General features: G+C 35.3%; 1 protein-coding gene across 3 annotated transcripts; it reads left to right on the top strand.

Moving 5' to 3' along the window:
• The first annotated feature begins 1,566 nt into the window (after positions 1 to 1,566).
• On the top strand, positions 1,567 to 25,031 carry C1H5orf63 (chromosome 1 C5orf63 homolog). 3 transcript variants are annotated; one of them, XM_074281976.1, is made up of 5 exons: positions 1,567 to 1,591; positions 3,276 to 3,370; positions 19,276 to 19,396; positions 23,060 to 23,116; positions 23,686 to 25,031. In XM_074281976.1, the coding sequence occupies exons 3-5, from the start codon at positions 19,283 to 19,285 to the stop codon at positions 23,854 to 23,856; spliced, it is 342 nt and encodes a 113-aa protein (XP_074138077.1). In that variant the 5' UTR covers positions 1,567 to 1,591; positions 3,276 to 3,370; positions 19,276 to 19,282; the 3' UTR covers positions 23,857 to 25,031. The 3 variants fall into 3 exon arrangements, with proteins under 3 accessions (XP_074138077.1, XP_074138075.1, XP_074138076.1); XM_074281974.1 differs by lacking the exon at positions 1,567 to 1,591 and adding an exon at positions 1,923 to 2,017; XM_074281975.1 differs by lacking the exon at positions 1,567 to 1,591 and adding an exon at positions 2,093 to 2,408.

Genomic DNA, 25,031 nt, shown 5'->3' with positions numbered 1-25,031 from the left:
GAATGGATGTCCATCAATTGGAGAATGGTTGGGTAAATTATGGTATATGAAGGTTATGGAATATTATTGTTCTATAAGAAATGACCAACAGGAGAAATACAGAGAGGCTTGGAGAGACTTACATCAACTGATGCTGAGTGAAACGAGTAGAACCAGGAGATCGCGGTACACTTCAACAACAATACTGTATGAGGATATATTCTGATGGAAGTGGATATCTTCAACATAGAGAAGAGCTAATCCAATTCCAATTGATCGATGATGGACAGAATCAGCTACACCCAGAAAAGGAACACTGGGAAATGAGTGTAAACTGTTTGCATTTTTGGTTTTTTTCCCAGGTTATTTTTACCTTCTGAATCCAATTCTTCCTTTGCAACAACAACAACAAAATGCGGTTCTGCACATATATATTGTACCAAGCATATACTATAAGATATTTAATATGTATGGGAATGCCTGCCATCTAGGGGAGGGGGTAGAAGGAAGGAAGGGAAAAACTCGGAACAGAAGGGAGTACAAGGGATAATGCTGTAAAAAATTACCCATGCATATGTACTGTCAAAAAAATTAATTATAAAATTAATATAAATAAATAAAAGAGAACTGTGACACAACAGAAAAAAAAAAAAAAAAAAAAAAAGGTATCTTCGGCCTTTGCAGTTACATGCCTGCCTGTAACTGGCTGTCTGGCTCAGGGGCCTTCTAGTATCCCAGCCATACTCTTGCCTGTCTAACCCATGTGTCCCAAGATTGTTCTCTTGTGGGACATACTTTGTATCCAGAGAAAATGCCAGTTCGAGGGCTCTTGTGTCTGTATAGTCTCTAGCTACCATTGAGGCCCTGAAGCTGTCTTAATTTTCTCTTTTATTGGGGATTCACGCCTGAAACATTTTTATTGATGAATGATCATTGAGGGCCCACAAGGAACTAGGATGAAACATTTAGATCCGAATTACAGAATGTTAAAGCTTGAAGGAACTCTAGAGATTATCCAGTCAGAGAGCATTGTGTTAGGACCTAGGTCAAAAAGAGAGACGGATATAAAGTTTAAATGTGTAAAGTTCTTGTTGCACTAAAAAAGGTTTCATCCAGATACTCTAGGAGTTGGGATAGGCTTCTTGGACGGTGTGACATATGGGTCAATAAGGATAGGTACCTGTGGGACCTCCAGGTCATTATACTGGGGGCTGCCCCATGTAAGTCTATGACATAAAAATGATTACGGTGCATTTTCTGTATTCAGCCCTTCCAATAGAAACCATCACAGAAGCAGCATTCATGTGGTATTTTGAGAGCTTTTACAGATATTATCTCGTTTGAGCCTCAAAATAACCGATGGGATTAAACTTTGATCTTCTGACTCAGGCCTGTGCTCCATCTTCTGCACTGTTTGCTCAGCGTCTGCCCTTACGTATTAAACCAGTGTAATCTCAAACAGAGCAAAGACCGATAAATATTAATCAAAGCAAAAAGCTACCACCCTTTGCTATTCTGTACCACCGTTCTTAGGTTTTTCCGTCTTAAGTGGAAATGTTGAAATCTAAACAGGAAAGGAGTGAGAGGCTTTGTCTGCTCGGCTAATAACGAGGTAAATAACGAGTAGAACTGGAAACCTAGGGAGTGGGAGGCAGCCTGTAGTGGAAGTAATACTGAAGAGCCCAGATTCAAAGGCCGACTCTCGGTCTTTATTTGCTAGCCCTTGGACAAGCTACTGCATTTCTCTGACCTCAGTTTCCTCATCTGTGAAATGAATAGAAAAGATAATCTACTCAAAGGTTTTCTTTTTTTTTTTTTTTTTGTCCCCGAAGGCATTAGTATCCAAAAGTGCTTCATTTCCTATGTATAGCCACCAGAAGCGGCAACCTATGTGTGGCCACTAGGGGCAGCAAAAAGAGTAAACAAGCTTCCCTGGGAAGGGAGAGAAGAGGGAGGGGGGAGGGGGAGAAGAGGAAGCGCCTTTGAAACCTTTGCAAAGGTCAACATTGCTTTAGCTTGAGAGGTTGCTGGCGCGAAGGTAGGTGTAGCACGCCGGGCCTGGGTTGCAGTGCGCAGTTCCGTGCGTGGAAGGTTCCAGGGCCGGCTCGTGCACCTTTCTCCGACCTTTGATTTCTTGTCCCTTCTTTACCTTCTCTGGTCCCTCCTCCCTCCCTCGATCCCCAGAAGGGAGGCTGTCCCGCTGCTCCCGGACCACGCTCTGCGTCCCGCCCTTTCCCACCTCTCCGGGAAGCCCCTTTGCTGGGCGCGGTGACGGGAGCCCCCGCGCGGCTCTACGCGGGGGACAAGCGTGCTCAGAAGACCGGACCGATTAGGGGGCGTAGGGCCGAAAGCAGAGCCCCTTCCCCGGACTTCCCACAAGTCTCTCTGCTTATCCATCACTTCGGAGTGGGGACTGCCCGTATATACGTGTGCGTGTGCTTAACGTATGCATATATTTGTGTGTGTATGTACATGTATATTTACGTATATAAGACAGACACGACAAATGTGACATACACATACATCTGTCTCCCCCTCCTTCCCTTCCTCCTCCCTCTTCCCTCCTCCCGTTCCCTCTTCCTCCCTCCTCCCTCCTCCCCTTCCTTCCTCCTCCCTCCTCCTCCCCCCTTTTTTCTTCCTATACAAATGGTTCTCCATAGAAACGGTTTAAAAAGTGAACAAGAAGTGGATAATCCTTGTTTTTAAATCATGGTAGGAGTCATCATTTTCTTACTCCTCCTCTAGTTCCCTGATTTCCATGATTAATTCAGTAACGTACCTTTCTAGGTTTACTTAAATGTCTATAATACGGCACTGCATTATCAAACTTGACAGATTACTGGAAAAATAGACTGGCTGTTCCAACAAATTCAGATTTAATTTCTTCCCCCCCCCCCCAGGCTGGGGTTAAGTGACTTGCCCAGGGTCACACAGCCAGGAAGTGTGTCTGAGACTAGATTTGAACTCGGGTCCTCCTGAATTCAAGGCTGGTGCTCTCTCCACTGCGCCACCTAGCTGCCCCCCAGATTTAAATTTAAGGAACTGGTAGCAAAATTATTTCTAGAGTTCCCCTAGAGGAAGCAAGCGATGCACAGAACAGTAATACAAGTACAAGGCAGTTGGACGCTGCTTGCAAGGTATTTCTCCTTCCAGACTGAGCCACCCATCCCAGCCAAACTGCATGAGGGAGAACGTAGAACCTTCCCAGTTCGATAAATATTCAGCCTTATAAAAAAATAAGTATCAACCCAGACGTTAACAAACATCTGTTTTCTTTCTCCCATTACTCCCCATAGATCAATAAAAATCAGTATAGTCGGGCAAAACGTATTCCCACATTGACCGAGTCCGAAAACATATCTCCTTCTCTGTTTTAAGTCCATGTCAGAAGGTGAGTAGCATATTTCTTTGGTCCTCTGGAATTATGCTTTTGCTCTTTCATTTTTCTATTTTTTTTCTATTTTTTCTATATTCCTCTAGTCTTTCAAAGTTTTTCTTTTATATTTTTTCCTCAAGTATGCTCTTTTCATTTAGCATCAGTTTAAAGAGATGAAAGGAAGCCTCAAAGAATTTATCTAAAGTCCAGAAAGATATAGGATGATAATGGAGATGGACAGATCAAGTAAGGTTTTTGAGGACTGGGGAGACATGGGCATGTTTGTATGCAATAGGAAAGTAACCAATTTCTCTTAAACAGGGAAAGATGGATGATAAATGAGAAAGATAATAGAGGAGGCCATCAGCTGGAGAGGATGGAATGGACAGGAAGCACGTGTGCTTTTAGGTGGATTTGCATTGGCAAGGGCCACTTCATGTGAAAAAGTGAAGGAGGAAAGAGTGGCAGAAGGCATATAAGGGAAGATTTGGGACACTCCCAAGCCATTGTCCCAAACTGGAGCAGGGGAGCATTGAACTACCTAAGAAAGGGATGAATCAGGCAAGTTAGAAAAGGAGGGCTTTTTGCATTTGAGAGCCATATTTTTAAATTATTTATTTTCATACGATGTTATATTTCTCCTTTACAAACAAGTGGAACTAGTGAAGAATTGTGATGCTTGTTTCATATTTTGGAAAACTTGGATCTTAAAAAAACTACATGTGACCTGTTGGTTCCAAAATTACTTTGATAATCATATATTTTGATAAGTGATATTCATATACTGAACTTCTTCCTAAATGTAAACTGAAGGATAATTAAAACTTTCATTGATGTAAAAGTCAGTAGGTCAGTTAATCAAACATTTATTAAGTACCTATTATGTTCCAGAGGGGGGAAAAAAAAAGGCAAAAGAGAGTTTCTACTCTCTCAAGGCCTTCCCAATCTAATGAGAGAAGCAATGTGCAAACAAGTATATATAAACCCGTTACATATAATCCAGTTATATACAGGATAAATTTGAACGAATCAACAAAGGGAAAGTACTAAAATGAAAGGGAAATCCATGGAGGTTTCCCCTAGAAAGTAGAATTTTAGCTGAGACTTGAAGGTATCTAGAGGAGGCAGGAAGTAGAATGAGGTGGGATATGAAGAACATCCAGAAAAATGTCTGTAGTCTGGCGATGGAGTATCTTTTTTTATGGAACAGAAAGAGGCTAGTGTCACAGCATTACAGAATAGAGGGAGAAGTTAAGGGTCAGGGGATGAGGTAAATTATAAAGAGTTTTTAATGCCAAATAGAGGATTTTATATTTTATCCTGGATGTGATAGGAATCCACTGGAATGTTCTCTTTAAATTGCAATGTTCTCTGGGAGCAGGTTTCTTAAGGAGCTTCTGGAGGCAGCCTTGCTTTCAGTTCAGTGTAATCATCCCGAATGCAGCAGGAATTAAAGTCCATATCCTTTATTGTGTCCTTCAAAGTCTTGTCTCTTTTCTTGGGGCCTGGTTAGCTTTAATAGAGGCCTATCTCTCTCCTTGGTTTTGAGAGCTCCCTCTGAATGTCTCCAAATCCAAAGGTTTGTCCTTCAGCCTCCAGTCAGCACAAAGGTGGAAGTTAGAATGAATCCAACTCCGCCACCAAGAGTGGGCTTGTGGGCTTCTGACTTGTGAATCTCCTGAAGTCCGTCCTAATTGTGAATCTCCTGAAGTCCGTCCTAGTTGTGAATCTCCTGAAGTCCGTCCTAGTTGTGAATCTCCTGAAGTCCATCCTAATTGTGAATCTCCTGAAGTCCAAGAGTGGGCTTGTCCTTTAGTGGGCTTGTGAACTCTTCCTTATATATGCTCTTTAAAGGTGTGAACTCCTTTAAAGGTGTGAACTAAGTACATAAGCATCAAGTTCTGGCCCATAACAATCCACAAAAATTTTTAGTAAGGAGGGTGACATGGCAATACCTATGCTTTAGGAAGATCACTTTGACAGCACTAATAAAGTGCAGGTATGAGTTTGTTAAGGGCCTGTACCAAGATGATGGCACTGTCAGAGAAGAAAAGGGTTAATTTTTAAGAGATGGTTTGAAGATAAAATCAATAGACCTTGGCAACAGATTTGATAATTTGGGTAAGGAGTAGGGAGTGAGATAGAGTGAAGAATTGACATCTAGCTATGGAAGTCTGAATGAGAGGATGGTGGAGTTCTCAGTAATAGGGAAATTAGGAAGAAGGGAATGTAGGAGGGATAGAATAATGATTTCAGTTTTGGTTATGTTGACTTTAAGATGTCTATATAAAAAAGTCAATTTGAGATGTCTGTAGTTGGAGATACTAGATTCAAGGTCAACAGAAGGATTAGGACTGGATGAAATCTGAGAATCATCAGCATAGAACTGCCCATTGAATCCATGGGAGCTGATAAGTCCACCAACTGAAATAGTATCAGGACAGAGCTCTGTGGAGTGGATGAGACTTACATGAAGATACAGGAAAAGACTGTAAAAGAGAAGGAGCAATCAGATGTAAGAAAGAAGAGAGAAATGTCATAAAAACCCAAAGAGAAGAGGATATCAAAGAAAACAGGATTACTGACAGTAAAAGAAGCTTCAAGAAGGTCAGTAAGGAGGAGGATCAACTTTAAAAGACCATTAAATTTGCCAATTAAGAGTTCATTAGTAACTTCTAGAGAGAATAGTTTCAATTGTCTGATACACTCAGAAGCCAGACTATATAAGAAGAGAATGAGAGGGAAGAAAGTAAAATACTCCGGTCATAGATAGGGTTTTTTTTTTTAAAAGGAGTGTAGCCACTAAAGGCAAGAGAAATATATGATAGTTATTATTGGGAATGCATGGATCAAATAAGGGTAGGGGGAAAAGGGGCATGTTTGTAGACAATAGGAAAGCAGTAAACAGTAAAAAAAAATTGAAGATAAATAGAAAATGGGATTAGAGAAAGAGAAAACTGCTAATAAAAATGCAATAGAATGGATTCTCATGCACTTAGAGAAATTTGCTTTGGCAATCAGTAGGACACCTTCATTTTATAAGAGACATAAAGGATATCATGGTAGAAGGTATCTGAATGATGTGAAATGAAATAGAGGAAAGAAGAAGGAGCTCTCATTGAATTCCCTCAATTTTTTCCAATAAAAGATAAGGCAAGATTTTCAAATGAAATTGGGGCAGGGCAGGGCAGGAAGGATGATAAAAGCTGTTGTCATAAGTGGGATGCTATGTTATTGTTATTTGATCTTTATTCTTGAAGACAACCACGACATCAAGGAGATGATGCCATGGCATGCAAGGAAGTTGGATTTGAGTGAGAGAGGGCTGGGAAGGTCACCTGCCTCACTTTTTTCTCCAGAGTCATCTGGGTATGGTGGCCAGATATATTTCAGGATGACAAGAGATGGCCTTGGATACATTTGGAAATCTTTGCCTTTTTAAACTAACTGGTCTCAGTTTGACTGAAGTAACCACCCATTCAGTGATTAAGGCCAAGTAAGAAAGAAATGAGGCAGATAAGTGGAATGAGTTAATTAGGAAAATGTTAAAGATTGCCTTGCTGCAGAAAGACCTATTTGAAATAATGTAAAATAAATTTATAGTAGACCCAATTAGCACAGATTCATGATTTTCTCTAGCTTTGTTTAGGAGCACATTAGTAGAAGCAAAGAAGCAAAAGGGGTTGGAATGATCCAAGGCAGAAAGGCTTGCCAGAAGTTTAGCAATACAATAAGGGGGCAAGAGACTCAAAAGAGGAGGACAATTTAAAGTTGAATTGGTTCACCAAGGCATCAAGATGGGAAACTAATTGCTAGTGTAGAGGTGAAGGCCTGGGAAAGAACTAAAATGTCTAAGAATTGAAGGTCCTGATGCAGACGAAGACCAGTCATCAAATTGTAAGGCAGATTTAAAAAAAAAAAAAAAAAGTGAAATGGCAATAGATAAGGTGATTTCAGAGCTTAGAAGTGGTATATTTGCAGGTGTTGGCAAAATCAGGAGTTGACCATCTTTGTGTGTGTCTGAGGTGGGAAGTAGGAGAAAATCATGGGAAGTGAATGTTGAGTATGAGGTTAGGGTATTTGCGGAAGTGTGTTAAATATGACTATGAGGTTAGGATGTTTGGGATTATATTGGTACATATATATATATATTGAAGTTTCCACTTCAAAGTTTTTGGGTAAATATATTGAAGGATATGAGTTGAAGGGGAAAAGATTGTGAATCTGGCAGTGAATTCAAGTAAAAAAGGGGTGTCCTGGGAGCAGCTAGGTAATTTAGTGGATAGAGCATCATCCCTGAGTCAGGAGGACCTGAGTTCAATTTTGGCCTCAGACACTTAACACTTCCCTAGCTGTATGACCCTGAGCAAGTCACTTAACTCCAATTGCCTTGGGGGGGGGGAAAGAAAAAAAAAGGGAGGGTGTCCTGGATGTTGATAGACACTAGCCATGGAAGTTTGCTATATAAATGCTTCTTGAATAAACTAGTGGTGCCATTACCATTAATTTTAGTAGGCAGGCTAGAAAATTTGCGAAGTTTTAGGTAAGGTTCTCCAAATATGAAGCTAGGATTCAGAATATTTAGATATTCTGAGTTATATATTCAGAAATATATCTATGTATATATCTATATACATATATATGTATATTTCTGTATAAATGAATGTAACATTATCTTCATACACCAATGCAAAATAAATGGATTCTGCCACAAGAATGAGATAAAATGAGAGCCTATTAAGGAAAAATACTGCTAGCACTGAACCCCGCCTTACTTCTCTCCTTTTTTTGACTGTGTAAAAAAAAAAAAAAAAAAAAGAGAGAGAGAGAGATAAAAGACTTAAGTACCCTCAGGGAACGAATAGCTAAGTGTCACCTATAAAATATGAACAAGAATTCCAAAACAAGATAAAGTATGATTAAAGTCTACTGAAAAGGATATAGAAGATTCCTTAGAATCATGTTTATTTTGAAAGAATCTTATGGATGAGAAGAGATGCAAAAATTTGTTGAATATACAATCGGTTTTGTTCTAATGATTGTTTTGAAAAAGTGAATTTGTTCCAACCTGATTTATATGTTAGAATAAGATTTGAGGTTAATGCACTTTTTTCCTTAATCCATCAGGACCAGGAAGCTTTTTCTTTGATACTTTCTTTCCAGCTAATTCTATTTCCTTTTTCTGAGATTGGATTATTTAAGACCTCTAGTTTATACTCTGCTAGTTTAAATATTGTTTTTTTAATGTATTCTTCTATTTCTTTTGTAGTCTTAATTTTAGGATCATAAGTGTACATCATTGGTTTTTTTTTATTATTATTATAGCTTTTTATTTACAAGATATATGCATGGGTAATTTTACAGCACTGACAATTGCCAAGCCTTTTGTTCCAATTTTTCCCCTCCTTCTCCCCACCCACCTCCCCCAGATGGCAGGTTGACCAATATATGTTGCATATATTAAAGTATAAATTAAATACAATATATGTATACATGTCTGTACATAGGCTTTTATTATTTTTATTTTTTCTGGTTTTCTGGCAATTTTACCTTGCTCATTTGATATTTTATTTATTTTATTTTCTGCTTTCTTTAATCAGATTAGCTAAGGTTTTTTCAATTTTATTGGGTTTTTTTTTTAAGCCAACTTTTAGTTTTATGATTTCTATAATTATTGTTTTTGGTTTATTTTCATATATCTTTCTCTTCTAATTTTTAATATCTTCTCTGCGTTTCTTTCAGATTTGTTTCTTTGTTGGCTTTCTAAGTTTTCTTTTGACTTTCTAATTTTTAATAATGCATATTAAATTCATTAATTCTCATTCTATTTTATTAATATGTGTTTGTTGGGATGTGATTCCTACTATCCTGCAGAGATCTTTTGCAATGTAGAATATTGCTGCAGTGCTAGTAGTAATTTCCTAAATTAATTTTATTTTGATGGATAATGGGTGTCAGAGTGTGAGGGCTGTTTTTTTTTTTTGTCATGGTAACTAGAACATCTTTGCTGCATGGACCATGGTCTGTAGTATGGAAGGGGATGCTGAATGAATAAGAATCAAGTATTAATTCATGGAGTTTTTCTTTTCTTTGGGGTTCCAGATGCTTTAGACCATGGACATATATGACGTTGTTTTATTTTTGGTGCATACTTTATATTTTGGAGCAGTTTGAGAAGTTGTGAGCATCATAGAAAACAACTAGTTTTCCATCTTGTTGGCCATATGACCCAGAAGTCAGATTCCGTGATTTTTAAGATGTCTTGCAGCTCTGATATGTCAGTGAGGGCTGTTGCACATTGAGTAGAGTACAAAGATAGGCTGGGGAATTGCCTTTGGATTTTTTGAAAAGGTAAGATTCAGTGGTGATAAATGTTTAATAACTGACTCTTCTGTCCTTCTGACTAGGTGAAGAATGGCCTAGATAAACTGTCTCTTTCAACCCTGAGTCTGTGATTCCACAGTAGCTAGGGTAGTTTTGCATTACAAGTCTTTGGTACATTAGATTTAGAATGCAAAGTCCCAAGTCCATTTCTTTATATATACTAACAGTTAGAGTCAGTAAAATCAAAGAAGAGAGCATGGCTTTAAGTCAAGGCAACATTATTCAGATCTCCCCATCCCTGTCTAGTATTTACAGAGATAGAAGTTTGGTCAGTTTCTCTCTCCTTTTTTTTTTTTTTTTTTTTTCCTTAAGCCAGTATTAGTTCGAATGAGCCAGAAAAGGGTAAAATATATTGCAGATGAATGATTTGGAAATTGCAAAAATTCTGTTTTGGAGTTGTAAGAGCAAACAGGTAATTAATTAAATAAGTTCATACTGTACTGTTAAGATATTTTAATGGAATTGTCTGTTTTCTATGGTGGCATCTTCAAATGAAATGAATTGTTCTGGTAATAGAGGATAATGTGAAGTCAGCATCATTCTTGGTTTCTCTCCACAGAGCTAGATCCTGTTGTCATTCAATATGTGTGTGTGAGAGAGAGATGAAGAAATTTAAGTGCTTTTTAAAACTTTGTTCTACCATCAGATAGAACCCAACCATATAATTACAATTTTCATTGCGTTCAAGAACAGTTTTACAACATTACACTGCTGCATTGCTGTATAATTTGAAATGGGAATAGCCTACTCTGGCTTTGGTACAACAGATGTCAGTATTTTAGTGGAATACAGGAGGAAAGGAGATTATAGTAATAACAATTACTAGCATTTATATAACATTTAAAGTTTTGCAAAGTGTTTTTACAAACAGCTTATTTGATCCTTACAACAATCTTATAAAGTGCTATTATCCCCATCTTACAGATGAAGAAAATGAGAGGTTAAATGACTTGTTCAGGATTACATGGCCTTGCATAAATCTTACTGCCTTGGGTAATCATTTAATTCTTCCTGACTTTCAAGCCTAGCATTAACTCCATTCTGCCATTTTCGCTACCTCATTTCATTTTATTCATCATGTACCATTGTCATTGCCATTGCCATTAACAAGTGTTAGAATAAAATTAGTCTTTTAATCCTTTGGGTTCCAGGGGAGCATAGAGAAAATGTATTATGACTTCTTCTCAGATGTCTGTTATTAGTGAAACTTTTGCCTATAACTGTCATGGGCACCAACTGCATCACTGAGGACGCCCCTCAGAAGCAATGATCTGGAAAGTGTGACATTTGAGACTTAAAGATTCCAATACATATGAGAGACAGTCCAGAGGACACACTGCTCTTTCTTTTCATTTCCTGTGTGGCCAGCCTGCCAAACAAGTGCCCATGAACAAGCAGTTATCAGTCAGGATACAAGAACTGAAATCCAGTTACTAAAATTTACTTTTTTAATTATTATAACCCTGTCAAAGAAACAAACAAACAAACAAACAAACAAAAAAAACCCTGCCAAAGAAAAAAACAGAACAAAACAAGAATAAGAGCTGAGGCTGAGTGCCTTGCATTTCTTTGGCTCATCTACTAGTCTTTATCTACATGACTTTCTAAAATCCAACCTAAATAATTTTTCAAAGATATAGTAGGGATGGTTCAATTAAGACCAAGAAACCAATCTTACTTTTACTTTAATCTAAATATGAATTTTTGCCTTGCCCTAAGGAGCTATCATGTCCATCTCTCCATCTCCTCACCACTCCAGTCTTTTTACCAGACTGTAAATCTCTAGTTCTTGTAACTGATCCTTGTGTAGTATGAATAAAATCATCCAACTCTTAGCTAAAGAGTTCTTAGAATTATTCCAGGCCAGATACGTCAAGCAGAGGGGCCCACAATTTCATTGCAGCTTGTAATACTCCCAAGTGCTGCCTGAAACAAATTCAATTGGGACATATTCAGCACGATAAATAAAAATATTATAAAATTGAATATAGAATAAGCCCAAGAACTTAAAATGTATGTGGTTTTCTAAATCAATACATTGCTCATAGGATCCGCATGAATGGTAGTTGAGTAGCTTTCACTTTGATTGTTTTTCTCTTTGAGTCTGACACCATTGATCTACTCTAATGCCCATATTTTATAGATAAGAAAACAATGACTCCTGGGGAAGTGGAGGAGAATTTAAACCCATTGCTTTTTCTAAGGGCTAAATATCTCATATATGAAATGTATCTCTTAAATAGACACGGAAATAGTCATCTCCAAATTCCTTCAGTCCTTTAAAGGTCATTAATTTCATTGGCAAACATCTTTTATTTATATCAGTAGAGAGTATTCTCTTCACCAGCACCACTCCATTCCTTAATGAATTATTCTAACTGAAAAAACCAAGCATTATTACTTTGTAGCCCATCTCATGATTTAACTTAGTCTTCCTCACAAACTCCCCTGGTACAGTACATATTTGAACCTGTGTCATGTAAAATGTACATTTTAAGAGGCAGGTAGTTATTCCAAGAGTATTAATGGGAGACTTTATTTTTTTATTTTTTATATAGGAGCAGGCTCTGAGGTACAGTGTATAAAAAACACAAGTGAGGTATCAATACTGACTTTTTCTTCAGGCCATAATTGTTACCACCTAGAACTGAGGATTTTTTAGTATAAAAACAAATCTTAGAAATCAAATAGTGTAACTTGACCTTAGAGGTGAGAAAACTGAAACTTATGGAGGTCCAAACTACACAGATAGTTGCAGAACCAATACTAGAACCCTCATCCACTATCAGATCAGTTTTTCTTCCATTAGACAGCATTGCTTTGAGAAGAGGAAATATTTAAAAAATGTGAAATTTAGATATGCTTAATTGAGCTCTAATTGAAATTCTAAATGAAGACTGTGACTGATTAGTTTGTGAAGACTTCTTTTAGGTTGATTCTCAATATATATATATATATATATTTTTAAGAAAACCAAACAGAAACTTATTTAGTCATTATTTTTAGTTAATGCTGAGGACAACTTGTATTTTGATATCCATAGACCATTTGTTATAAGTAAGCTATTAATAACACTTTCCCCTCTCTTGGAAACAAAAAAATACAAGCTTTGTTGGGAAAAAACAATTGGTAGGAAGATGATTTTTACCTTGTACCTTGATGAAGGCTTCATTTATTACAAAGCAGACATTACTTAATGAAGCATGAGTACTCTGAGTAAAAATATGGCTTCAAAATGCTATTTTTTTCCCTCATACCTTCACTTGGTGATCCCCTCACAGTTGGATCAAATATATTTAAATGAGTAATATAAAAAGGAAAGCATGAATTTCTAACTCAAATTAAATGTTTTCCTTAATCTCATTCTATACTAATTCATTTATTCTTATGCAAATTTTAAGCATTTAGATTTTTTAAAAATTAAATTTTGTTATTTTCATTGCTAGTTTTAAAACTCAAAATATTTAAAATATGGAATATTAAAACTCAAGAACTTAAAATATATTAAAAACAGATAAAACAGAATTCTTTTCAATTTTATTTTTCATTATTTTTGTCACATTTAATTGTAATTTAATTATTTTTATTTCTTGGCCTACCATCCATATATTCTTCTTTGACATTAATTTTAGGGAGGATCATAGGTCTAAATGGAAATTGAAACCTAGAGAATTAAAGTGCATTGCACAAGGCTACATAGCAGAGGTAGATTTTAATTGAGATTTTTTTGACTCTAAATTTATTGAGTTTTCCACTGAATTGTACCATTAATCTGATGGGTTATTTTTAGATATGTTAGCTACATTTTACTCCATTTGGTTGGTCAGTAGAGTTTAAAAATTATTTTATATTGCCACTCTAGTCTGGATGCTTTGATCATTGAGATAGTTAACTATTTGGTCAGTTACCTTCTCCCTTCAAAAAATCCAGTTTGGATAAGTCCAGACTACTCTTAAGACCAATGATTCATGTATAACACAATCCTGCTTAGAAATCTTTGATGGAATCCAATGATTTTTGATAAAAGTCCAAGTTCTGTCTAACTTTCAGGACCCCTATGATCTGGAACTCATATAGCAACCTAAAGACCTATCATTTTCTATTTTTACTACAAACATCCTTTGGTCATATTCATTATCCATATATTTTTCTACCTCTATAGACAGTTTATTCAGTATTTCATTTCATAGTCCCTAGAGGGGATGAAGGGCACCTATCCTATGAAGTCCTTTAACTGTTGGAATTGAGAAGGCTTAAACTTGATTACTATCTCTGATACTTGACTAGTAGTGTGACCTTAGGCATGTTATATATTCTCTGATCTTCCTCAAGATATGAATAATAATAACTGTGATACCTCCCATGGCTTTTATAAAGTTTAAAATTTAAGACATCAATGATAATGATAATAAAAATATAGCTAATATTTATATAGTTAACACTTTGCAAATATTTTATGTATTTATGTTTATTTAGGTGTTATATTTGATGTGATATAATTATGTCACATATATAATTATCTTTATAATAATATATTTATTACATAGTTATATATTTATAAATTATGTATATTTTTATTTTCTATGTCTCATTTGATCCTTAACAATATATTGAGATAGATGTAATTATCTCCCTTTAATAGATGAAAAAACTGAAGCTGGGAATGGTACATGACTTGTCCATGTATACTGTCTCAAAGTTTTGAAGCAGGAGTCAGATTCAAGTTTTCCTGTCTTTGAGGCTGGCCACTTAATTTCCTTAAATGTATTTGATATTATTATTTATACATCAGTGATCAAAGAAATACTAAGTTTCTTGGGAGAAATCTTGGCATGTCATTAGCCCAATAGTATATTATAATTCATATCATTATATGCTCACTCACACACTTTGAACTGTATTCTTCTTTGGTGGTTCTTCGAGAAGTAAAACCCAGAAGATAGGGGATTCAAGAAGAAGTAAGGTGATAAGGCCTGTATATCATGGAAAGTTAATTTCTTTTCCCTACAGTTTCTGGGCCATAGGTTAGTTCTGCTGACATTTCTACATGACTGCAAATCCTAGCAACCTAAACTCAATGAGGTCAAAATGAACTTAAGCAAGCAAATGCAGAAACTCTGCCTACAAAAGAGTTGCTAGTTCAGAATTCTTTGCTATTTTTTTCAATAACTAATCCAAAAGAACATTTAACTAAACTTTTATTTCTAAGCAGTTAACTGGCCAGAGAGCTCTAGTGTGTTCCTCAAAATCCACTTAGTCATTTTCCATGACTACTATCACACAATAATTTTCCATCACTATTTAGACAGTGTGCTGTCAAAGGTAATTTGAGGCTCAAATGAAATAAAGCATGTAATACTTTGAAAACATTAAAAAGCTTTGTAAATGTTAGTAGTTATTATTAAAAATAATAATTATTATTATCACCAGAATCTGGTTTAGTGGTTGACTTCATTCCTTGAACTTTGTATTGCATTTCTGCTGAGCTCAATTTTGAGGGGTGTATGCTCAATAAGATGTCTAAAAACTAGGCTTCTAAAAAAATCTATGCATCTACCTATTCTTAAGTTTAATCTTCATTATTAACACTTTTTTGAAGTCTGTAAAGCAATAAAAGAATAAATCAATTCCTGATTTATAGTGCAGGTTGATTTCTAAGTTGTGAATGCTCACATTATTCTCAAAGTGGGTTAGAGCTGACTCCAACACACTTCTGAGAGTAATTTGAGATCCTAAAATGCATAGTTCTAACCTTATTCCATAAGCTGTATATATATATATATATATACACACACATATACACACACACACACACACACAAACATACACATTTACAGAGACAAACACATATAACACATATAGTATGGTATTTTGCTGAGATTTACTATCTGTTTACCTTTTGACAAATCATATAGCTTTCCCAATGAGAGGATTGGACTAGTTGACTCTTCAACCAATTCTTTCTTCCAACTCTAAATCTATGATCTGATGAACCTCTTTTTGTTTTTTTGTTCCTTGTTCCTTCTTTGGATAGTTGGCACCTAATTAATTCATACTCACTACTGATATTCTCACAACAGAATTGCAAGAGAAGGAATATATCTGGGGAGAGAGGTGCTATATGTACAGACTTACAAGCTCACTAAGTTGGCTTCTCCACCAAACATCAGTATAACATCTCTACTCTATAGAGATGTAAGAATGGATCCAGATATTAGCCATAGTGTGATCTGTTTACTTGAGGTGCTATATATATAGCAGGATAAAAGATGAGACTGAAGTAAGCAAGTAGTGTTGGCTATTTACTCTGATATTCTCTGAAGTAATGAATTTGGATTTTGGGACCATTGGTACAATCTGTGACCTATTTTGCATCTTCAATATAGGAGCTTAACATAGGAAGCAGAAATGTCTCATTATTAACATAGACATTCCAATGGAGGTTCATGAATACTATTTCTCTGCCAGTACTCTACAAAATAAGACTAAATATAGCTTGGAGGTTGTTCTCTTACTCACAGCAGCAGATTGAATTCCCAGAGATCAATTGGCTATTTTTCCCTTAATGGTCTTTGGGTAACCCTGAGATGTTGGGGATGTCCATCTAATGTTATTCTAACAAGTCTCCATCAGCATTTTTTAATTTTTATTTTATTTTATTTTATTTTTGCTGAGGCAATTAAGTGTCTGAGGACAAATTTGAACTCAGGTCCTCCTAACCTCAGTTAGTGCTCTATTCACTTCGCCACCTAGCTGCCCCTCAGCATTTTTAACCCAGAATATAGTCATTGATGTCAATCAAGCCAATTAGCTTTTAATTATAGAGTTATTTACTAAGGTGGTCTAGTCAGAAAAGTTGATAAAAGATTCCTCCAAACTCTATTTGTTGTTGTTCAGTTGTCCCATTTGCAGTTTTCTTGACAAAGAGACTGGAGTGGTTTCCCATTTCTTTTTCTGGCTCATTTTTACAGATGAGGAAATTAAAACAAGCCAGGTTAAGAGATTCGTCCAGGGTCACCCAGCCAGGGAATGTCTGAGGCCTGCTTTAAGTTGAGGTTTTCCTGACTCCAGATTCTATTCTATCCACTGCACCATCTAGCTGCCTCAACTCCCTCTTCCACTAACACATCCAAAAACCAAGGGAAACTGGATTCAAGCTTAGAACACCCATGTGACAAAAGGATAACACAATTCCTGGATGTGTTTAGTCTTTTCCTCTTTTTGTGGGGTCATCATGAAGTTCTCTTAAGTATAGTATAGCTTTGTGCCAGGATCCCTGTAAAATTCTGAACTTGACCTTCCTTATTGTGTTTAGTTTGTCTTCAGTTCCTAATACAGACATTAGATAATGGTGTCATGAAGATATTGCTAATACATACATGGGAAATTCAGAAGCTTCCAAATTTTCAAATTCATAAGATTATCCTCTGAACAAAGTGGGGAAACGATGCCAATCACCAACCATCCTAAGAAATTCCTTTTCAAGTGCTTGGATGAAACAGTTTCCATCAAAGGTCTGTTCTAACACTGGAATATTGGGTTTCATTTTCTTAACCAAATTCAGTGCACTTCCTGTGTAATGTCACTTAATTTTATTTTACAGATTTCACTCCTTCTGAATTGATTAATTAGGTTTTGTACCTAATTTAATATCTTTGATTAATTGATTAAATACAAAGTGTTCTTACCTGATAAAGCTAACAAGCCTAGGGTATCTTGTAATTACTTTAAGTAGGATGGAGTGAATGATTGATTGAATTAAATTTCCCCTTCTCTCTCTTCTCCCTCAAGAGATATGTATCCCTGAAGAAATCATTTATTTTGGAAATAAATCATAAGTATATATCATCCTTTTTAAAAATAAAGACTAAGAAAATTTTTTTAAAAAATGATAGCCTTTTATTTTCAAAATATATGCAGTGTTTTCAGCATTTACCCTTACAAAACCTTGTCTTCCAAATTTTTCTACTTCCCTTTTCCCCATTCTCTCTCCTAGACAGCAATTAATCCAATAATGTTAAACATTGTTCTAAACTTATTTCCACAATTATCATGCTGTACAAGAAAAATCAGATTAAAAAGGGAAAAAATGAGAAAGAAAACAACATGAAAGCAAACAATAACAAAAAATTGTAAATACTTTATTGCAATCCACATTCAGTCCCCACAGTCCTTCCTCTAGGTCTCTCCATCACATGTCTATTGGAATTGCCCTGAATCACTGAATTGATTATCTCGTAATCTTGTTGTTACTGGGTACAATGATCTCTTGGTTCTATTCACTTAGCATCAGTTCATGTCAGTCTCTCCAGGCCTTTCTGAAATCATCCTGCTGATTGTTTCTTCAAATAATATTCCATAACATTCATATACTATAACTTATTTATCCATTCTCCAATTGATGAGCCTCCATTCACTTTCCAGTTTCTTGCCACTACAAAAAGGGCTGCTACAAACATTTTTGCACATGTGGGTCATTTTCCCTCTTTTCATATTTCTTTGGGATAAAAGCCAAGTAGAAATACAGCTAAAGGGTACGCACAGTTTGGTAGCCATTTGGGCATAGTTCCAAATTGCTCTCCAGAATGGTTGGATCCATTCACAACTCTACCCACAATATATTAGTGTCCCAGTTTTCCCACATCCTCTCCAACATCTTAACCTATTTGAGAGGTGTGTAATGATATGTCAAAGTTGTCTTATTTTGCATTTCTCTGATCAGTAGTAATAAGAGCATTTTTATATCACTAGAAAGTGCATAGTTTCTTAAGTAAATATGGTATATTCATTTTAAGAAGAGATTTTCTATACAAGGACAAAGCTGGATGGATGCTCAATACTTTGAATAAACAAAATGACAAAAAAAATTAGCAGGATTAAAGAATCTTCAAAAACCTAGTGCTTTAAAAATGCTATAATTAATACTTTGTGGTTCTTGCTGCATGTTTCTAGTAGAAACTTTATAATACATTTATGTTATTTTAGCATTTGTGTATCTAGTCTTCATGAGACAGGTTCTTAGGAAAAGTTAGCCCAGCTCCCTTGGTAGGGAACTGTGGTGGATTATATTGCCCTTACTACTCAAACAATAAAGGCTTAGGAGAGAGGTTTTGTTTTGGGTTTTTTTTTTTTTTGCCTTTCTTTTGGGAACTAATTGAGGAAGAGAATCAAACCATAAAAAAAATCTTATCAAAACAGATTGTTCTTAAAGTACCATTACATAAAACAGATAAAACTTTCAAAATTGATCATTTTCCCAATGTTGCTGTCATAGTATAATTTGTTTCCCTTTTTCTGCTCATTTCATTCCACATAATCATAAGTGAATCATTTTTTTTTCATTCCACTTATTTTTGGAACACTATATGCATGTAAGCATATTATAGATTTTTCAGGGGGTCATTATGACACCACCAACATCTGCGAAGCAAGTTTATTTGCTCCTTGTGATGCTGTTTGTTCTAGCTTCCGGGTCATAATTATGAACGTCAATACATGGGAAACATAGATTTACTGCTTTATTTTTATTTTAACAGATTCAAGATGATTTGGTTATGGTACAATAGAATGCAGCAAGTCCAACATAACTTTGGATTGATGCTCAGAAAATGTTGTACCTCTAAGAAAACCCTTCCAGTGCTGACCCTGTTCACAAAGGTAAAGAGCTGATCAATTAATATTTGATAAAGATGTTGGTAGAAAAAATATGGACACATTCTAGAATGAAAAATTAGAGTATAAAAAAGTAGCGTGGAGTAAATTTTTGCTATTCTGAGATTTTCATATCTTATGTGCCAATTCGTATATTAAAGCTATATTTTCTTACTCATATGTCTCATGTCCCTCAGTTCTGAAAGGGTAAGTTTATGAAATTTTTATGTAAACTTAATTTGTGTCAGACTTCTCTCTAGATTTCCCAGCAGATTCTATTAAATGGTGAGTTCATCAGTTGTGTTCTTTAAGTATATTGAACGTTACACTACTAGGTGGATCCTTTGCTCTTGTATGTCATCTACCTAATCTGTTCCATTGCCCAACTTTTCTGCATTTTATCCAGTATCAAACAATTTTGATGATAAATGCTTTTTATAGTATAATTTGATTATATAGTACTTCTAGACTCTCTTCTTCTTCTCACTTCCCCCCCAATTTCTCTTGAGAATCTTAACTTCTTTTCCTTCACATGAATTTTGTTTTTGTTTTCCCTTAGCTCCTCAAAGTAATATTTTTTATATTTTTCAGTCCTATGCCTGACTATGATAGTTTGATAGTTTGGTGTAGGATTGAAGTAGTAAATTAACTTGTGTTATTATCACTTTTATTTTATTACAGCTCAAATAGGGAATTTATATTTCTCATCTTACCTAGGTCTGTCCTTATTTCTGTTAAAAATGTTTTGTGATTGTAGTCACATAGCTCCTTTGTAAGGAACTTGATAAGTGTGATTTTTGAATGGAATTTCTCTATTTCTTCCAGCTGGGGTTTGTAGGTAATAGGTAAAAGGCTAATGATTTATGAGAGCTAATTTAATATACTGTTATTTTGCTAAAGTTATTATTTAAAATTCCTTTTTTATTTGGCTTTCTAGGATTGTCTACACAGGCCATTTTATCATCTGGCAAAAATCAAAATTTTTATTATGCCTATATACTAGTTCTTAGTTATGAGGATATGCTAATTTTTTAATTACTTTTTCTTGTGATATTATTATAGCTAGTGTTTGTAATACTGTCAAGTAATATGATAATGATTTTTAAAAATCCTTGTTTTACCATTAAACTAATGAAAAAAGACCTCTGTTTCATCACCATTACATGTAATTCTGGCTCTTGGTTTTAAATAGATACAATTTACCATAATTGGGGAAAATGCATTTATTCTTGTGTTATTTAATTTTTTAAATGGCTGTTATTTTTCAAAAACTTGTGGTGCAATTTTTTTTTACATGAAAGCAAAGGCATGAGAGAGAGATTATAGTTATAAGGAGATCCAAAAACAACTGACATCTTAACTCTTAGTGAGTCCTAACGGGTATGTCTCTTCTGCACTTAGTTGTAGCTGATTTTCAGCTAAAATATCCAAAAATTAAAACAAATTTGATAATCCTTAAAAAGTATATTCAGCAACAGACAGAGCTTTCAGTTTTTAAGCACTGTGCAGTGAAGCCTGAGGGAAAGCTGATGGAATTGGTAACACAAGTTGGTGGCATAAGTAATATCATTTATTCTAATGAGAATGAGGAACCTGTATGGTTTCTGACTCAGGAGTTCTATTGCCTCCCACTGAAATCAGAGCCAGGAAGAGATTTAGGAACTCCTATTGGTGGCTTTAAAAAAAAAGTCTATATTTGTCTACTCTTGAAAATTTCTTCATTGAGGGAACAGGGGTTGGGGCAGCCTTTCACCATCACAGAACTGGGTAGTGAACAAGTAACATTGTAAGTTTGCACAGAAATATGGTGAAGCTTTGGAGCAGTGACTCCTAAAGGTATATACTAGTGGAATTAATGTTGGGATTTTCTCCTTAGCTGAGTTTTTGTAGGCTTGAGGAGCTCTCTAGTAATTCACTGTTAAAAAATCAGCTACATAAATTAAAGTCCAGTTGGAGAACATCTGTTGTCCCTTTGTGTTTGACTGAGATGGGGAGTTATTTGCACTCTCTAGTAACAAAAATGAAGGAAACGATTTTATTTTATCAGTTCCCCTTAAAACAACCCCATGTTACCTGTGAAGAAGGCAGGTTCACTTGGAAATTTAACTGTGGCTTATAAAGAGATGAACAAAGTGATCTTGCTTATCTCTTGACCTTATTAAGGATATAGAGCTTCCTCTATACCATTTGATGTTCATAGAAACCCTGCAAGGTAGATGCTATTATTATCCCATTTTACAATTAAGAAAACAGGCAAACAAGTGAAATCACTTGCCCACTGTCACAGAGCTATTATCTGAGAATGGATTTGAACTCAGATCTTCCTGACTCCAGGCACTGTGTCACCAGCTGCCTTTTATGGAGTTTTTAATCCTACCAATGCCTTTTCCAATGATAAATTTCCCTATATAGTTTTATTAACACTCTTGTAAATCTTGTGTTTGTATGTATATATGCACGTATATCTATATCTATCTATATACATATATATGTGTGTATATATATATATATGTATATATATATATATATATATATATATGTCCCTTTCCTTCTTCATTCCATCTCTTTTAAGTTTAGTCTTAGTGGTGGTATTGCTGAATCACTTTTGTTTTTCTTTTACAGTAGAGCTGGGCTAAATCATAGCACAGAAAAAATAAATTCTTATTAATTTTTAAAATGAAATAAAAGTCTGACATATGTAATATCTAAAAATAAATTATGCAGTGTATTGAAGATAACTTCTGCTTTCAACAAAATGCCACAGAAGGCCTTTCACTGGATTGGTATAAGTTAATCAGTATTTAAAATAGATTGAATGTGATTCTAAAAAAATCATGCCAGTTATTTTCATAAGGTCTTTGAAGGGTTTAGGTTCTTTTTAGAAATTATTATGCACTTCATATTACAGTTTAGGTAGGCTTTATCTGTTTGTACTTTGTTTTTTTAAGGAGAGGAGGGAGAAATGTTAGGATTACTAGGTGAGAACTCAGGTTGTCTGGACAGTAATAAGGTGAGAATTCAGGTTGTCTGGACAATTACAACCTGAATTCTCACCTTGTCACTGTCCAGACAACCTGAGTTCTCACCGGGTAATCCTAACAGAGAAAGTAGCTAAAATGAGAGTATGAGAAAGCAGTATAGGCCAGCTTTCTCTCATAATTATTCCAACATAGATTGAAGAAATTCATCAGAATGAGTAGGGATTAGCTAATCCAAGGAAAAATCATAGTGAGTCATTTTCAGAGAGGAGGTTCAGCCAGGCAAACCTGTGATAGAGCCTATTGGACACAAGTAGGGTCTAGAGCAATGTACTAGGGCAAGGATTAGAAATTAGAATTAGAAAAAAAAAATTGGGGGCATTAAGGGAAAGACTTGGTACAATTAACAGTTTACTAATTCAGATCCTTAGGCTATAGACAGATTCTTTGAAAATCAGAGTGAACCAAAAACAAACTGATGATTCTATGACAGCAAGAAATAGTGAGAAAAATTTTTTTTAATTTCAAAGTAGAAAAAAACTGATCTCTTAAAATTTTCTTTACTAAGGAGATACACAGTAATAAAACAAGGGACATATGTAAATCTGATAGCTGAACATAGAATAGAAGGAATGATGATAGAAGACAGCATGATTTTTTGTTATAGCTTCATTTTTCCTTTCTATTCTAGGATCCATGTCCTCTTTGTGATGAAGCAAAAGAAGTCCTCAAGCCATTAAAAAACAAGGTAATATATGTACATATAAAATATAGTATGGTTTTAATGTGTACGTTATGTGAATTTCATTGAGAAAGGATATGAAATAATCCCCCCATTTTCTTTGTTATTTTTTACATATTTTAATGCTGATTTTCATAAAATTCATTTAAGAATATAAATTTTCATGTCCTATGACTCTTGGTATTAAAAATAAGTGCACTAAGAGGAGACAATGTTAGTATTTTTTAAAAGCCTATATCCTTCTTCCCTTGATGTCTCTATGTGATAGATTTTCACATTTCCTGAATTTACTTTCAGAAACACTTCTGTACTGGTTTTCAGAAGGTGATCTATTCAAGGCACATTTTGTTCTAATAGGAAACCATGAACCCTAATGATGAATGTAGAACAAATGAACCAGAAATGTAACTGGTTCAGGGTGAAATTGATCTAAATGTGAAGATGAAGGACATTGACCAAAACTGTGAACCAGAGAAACCGCTCAGCTTTAGATGTATGCCGGTTGGTAGTAGCTGCTTTTCATTCAGCAGCCATAAAAGTCATTCTTTGTAATTTTCTATTTTTATTTCTTTCAGCTTATTTTGCAAGAGGTGGACATTACTCTTCCAGAGAATTCAGTTTGGTATGATAGGTACAAGTTTGACATACCTGTCTTTCATCTGAATGGTCAATTCTTGATGATGCATAGAGTAAATTTTTCAAAGCTTGAAAAACAGCTCAAGAAACTTGAACAGCAAAATAACTGAGGTTGACACACAGCAAGATGGGTTTCCCACGTTATGTGAATGTAAAATTCCTCAAGAATGTGAACAGCACTACCTTCTGAGAGTAACATGACCAGGCCTGGCCCCAAAGAAGAAATAAAATAATTTCTACTGCTTTATAGAAATGGAGGACCATGGATGTGTAAAAAGTAAATATAATTATAGCCTTTTTTGATATGTTGTTTAGTTTTATGGAAGTATTTTTCCCCCCTGAGGCTGGGGTTAAGTGATTTGCCCAGGGTCACACAGCTAGGAAGTGTTAAGTGTCTGAGACCAGATTTGAACTCGTGTCCTCCTGAATTCAAGGCTGATGCTTTATCCACTGTGCCACCTAGCTGCCCCTAGGTATCTTTTTCTTAATACTTTTTTTTAAAGAAAGGGTTGGCTCTCTGGGATTGGATGGGGAAGGGATATCGTTTTTCATATAAAAACAATATATTAAAATTTTTTAATCCTTAGAGCACATGTAGAAAAATAATCAAAGAGGATCTTAAAATTAAAAGGAAGGATGGTACTAAACACTAAAAGTACAAAAACAAATAAAAGTGAATCAATGCCAGAAGCAGCATAGAACCCTGTGAAACCTCAAAAGGCAATAAGAAGTTCCAGGATGGGTCAAAAAAAGAAGTGAAATTATGAAGGGGAGAAATCAGAAAAGTAAAATAGCTTTCAAAGCAGAAATAATTAGCCCATTGGGATGATGGCTAGTTTCTCTGACCCAGCAATAAAATAATAGATTTGGAATAAAAAAACAAAAAGAACTGATGTCAAGTCAACAGTTATTTGTTAAGAATTAGTTACGTACCAGACATGTAGTAAGATAAAGCAAAAGGGGTAAGACTTGGCAACTGACTAGATATAGGATGGGGAATGAGAGAAAGTAAAGTCAAGAAGATACCCATACCCAAGACATAGCCTTCAGGATACCTACAATTAGGAGGCATGGCCTTGATAAAAATTCAGCAAAAGAAGTAGTGATAAGAAAATTGAGAAAGCAGTGCATTGAAAATCTAAAAGGAAGAGTGTTAAGGAGAAAATGATAATCAACAATGTCAAAAGCTGCAGAGAAGAAAATGCTATTAGCTTTGGCATTTAAGGGAGTATTGGAAACTTTGGAGAGAGCAGTGTCAGTTGAATGATAAGGTTGAAGGTCAGAC

Source organism: Sminthopsis crassicaudata, chromosome 1 (assembly GCF_048593235.1).
Source record: "Sminthopsis crassicaudata isolate SCR6 chromosome 1, ASM4859323v1, whole genome shotgun sequence".
Lineage (NCBI taxonomy): Eukaryota > Metazoa > Chordata > Mammalia > Dasyuromorphia > Dasyuridae > Sminthopsis > Sminthopsis crassicaudata.
The sequence above is the reverse complement of the archived record's forward strand: the minus strand, read 5'-3'. Positions and strand labels throughout refer to the sequence as shown.